Here is a 1,560-nt window from a genome sequence, read left to right as displayed (position 1 = left end):
AATAACGTGGTGTCGCAACAGAACGTGGTGTCGCAACAGAACGTGGTGTCGCAACAGAACGTGGTGTCGCAACCGAACGTGGTGTCGCAACCGAACGTGGTGTCGCAACCGAACGTGGTGTCGCAACAGAACGTGGTGTCGCAACAGAACGTGGTGTTGCAGCAGAACGTGGTGTTATTACAGAATACGGTGCTGCAACACAATACGGTAATGCATCGGAACGCGGTACTACAAGCAAGAGTGGTGCTACATATACATCAAAACGCGGAGCTGCATCACAGAGTGGCACTACGTCAGCAACAGCCACTAATATAACTAGAAGTTATGCCAGTGGTTCAGCATCCCAGGGTACTAGTGGCCAGATGGTTTCGACCAGCGAAATGACAAGTAGTTCATCTAGAACTCAACTTTCTACTGCACAAGCCAGTTCATCGATTTATTCTTCTCAGAGTTCATCAGCAAGTTCTTCGGCTTCTAGAACCTCACTGTCGACAGCTGAAACCAATACAACAAATAGAACAGGATATGCAGACGCTTCAAAAAAGTACAGGTCAGAGAGAGAACAAAATGTTGCCATGAAAGACGCTTCAACTAAGTACAGGTCAGAGAGAGAACAAAATGTTGCCATGAAAGACGCTTCAACAAAGTACAGGTCAGAGAGAGAACAAAATGTTGCCATGAAAGACGCTTCAACTAAGTACAAATCAGAGAAAGAACAAGATGCATCTAGAAAAGACAAAATGGCAATTGAGAAAGTGGAAGATGTTACAAATATAAAATCAGCAGCACAATCTAATCAAAGGAGAGGCGATGGTAAAGATGGTAAAGTTGTAGTAATCAGACAATTTACACATACGCAAGGTAAAGGATTTGTTCGAAGAACCTCAACAACTTCAATCATTTTTAAGGCAAAAAATAACCAAACTCCAACAGAAAACCAAAAGAAACAAAATAAACAAAACAATTCAAATAAAAAAACATTTGCAAAAAATGATGTAAAAAAGAACTTTTCCCAACATAACAATAACAATTTTATGGAAACAAAGTCACTGAAGGCTTTGAAAAACGCAGAAAGTAGAGAAGACTTAAAGGATGAAATGTTATCAAATGAAAATACTAGAGATCGAAGATATGTTTCTGCTACGAAATTCTCAACATTAACCGTTAACAATTTCACCAAAAAACCAAGCAAAATCTCTCCGGATGAAACAGCGGATAAAATTAAGAATAGAAGAAAATCAGCAGTTAAAGCTAAATTTGAGAGAGCAAATCGGCATAAACATAAAAATGTCATTTCACCGTTTGACGAAAAAGAAAACATAAATAGAGAAAAAAAACTAAATTTGAGTAGAAATTATCAAAATAATTCAAACAAAATTAGAAAAAACAATAAAGATAATTCCAAAAATAATTCAGCGAATAAGACCAAGTACGAACAAGTGAGACTTCCATACAGAACAAGTAGCTTGACGGGCTACAGAGTTTCCTCAACTAACACAACAAGTTATGGAACGGCTACTTATAGCAAAGCGCAGAACAAATCTGGAGCTACATACGGAT

General features: G+C 38.3%; 1 protein-coding gene across 1 annotated transcript; it reads left to right on the top strand.

The window, feature by feature from the left end:
• Positions 1 to 5: 5 nt before the first annotated feature.
• On the top strand, positions 6 to 185 carry HELRODRAFT_92851 (hypothetical protein; the record flags this gene model as incomplete). The annotated part of the gene is made up of 1 exon (XM_009031821.1): positions 6 to 185. A coding segment is annotated over one exon (180 nt), but the record flags the coding sequence as incomplete, so codon positions are not given.
• Positions 186 to 1,560: the final 1,375 nt, after the last annotated feature.

The sequence above is a fragment of the Helobdella robusta genome, assembly GCF_000326865.2.
Source record: "Helobdella robusta unplaced genomic scaffold HELROscaffold_792, whole genome shotgun sequence".
In the NCBI taxonomy this organism is placed as follows: Eukaryota; Metazoa; Annelida; class Clitellata; order Rhynchobdellida; family Glossiphoniidae; genus Helobdella; species Helobdella robusta.
The sequence above is the reverse complement of the archived record's forward strand: the minus strand, read 5'-3'. Positions and strand labels throughout refer to the sequence as shown.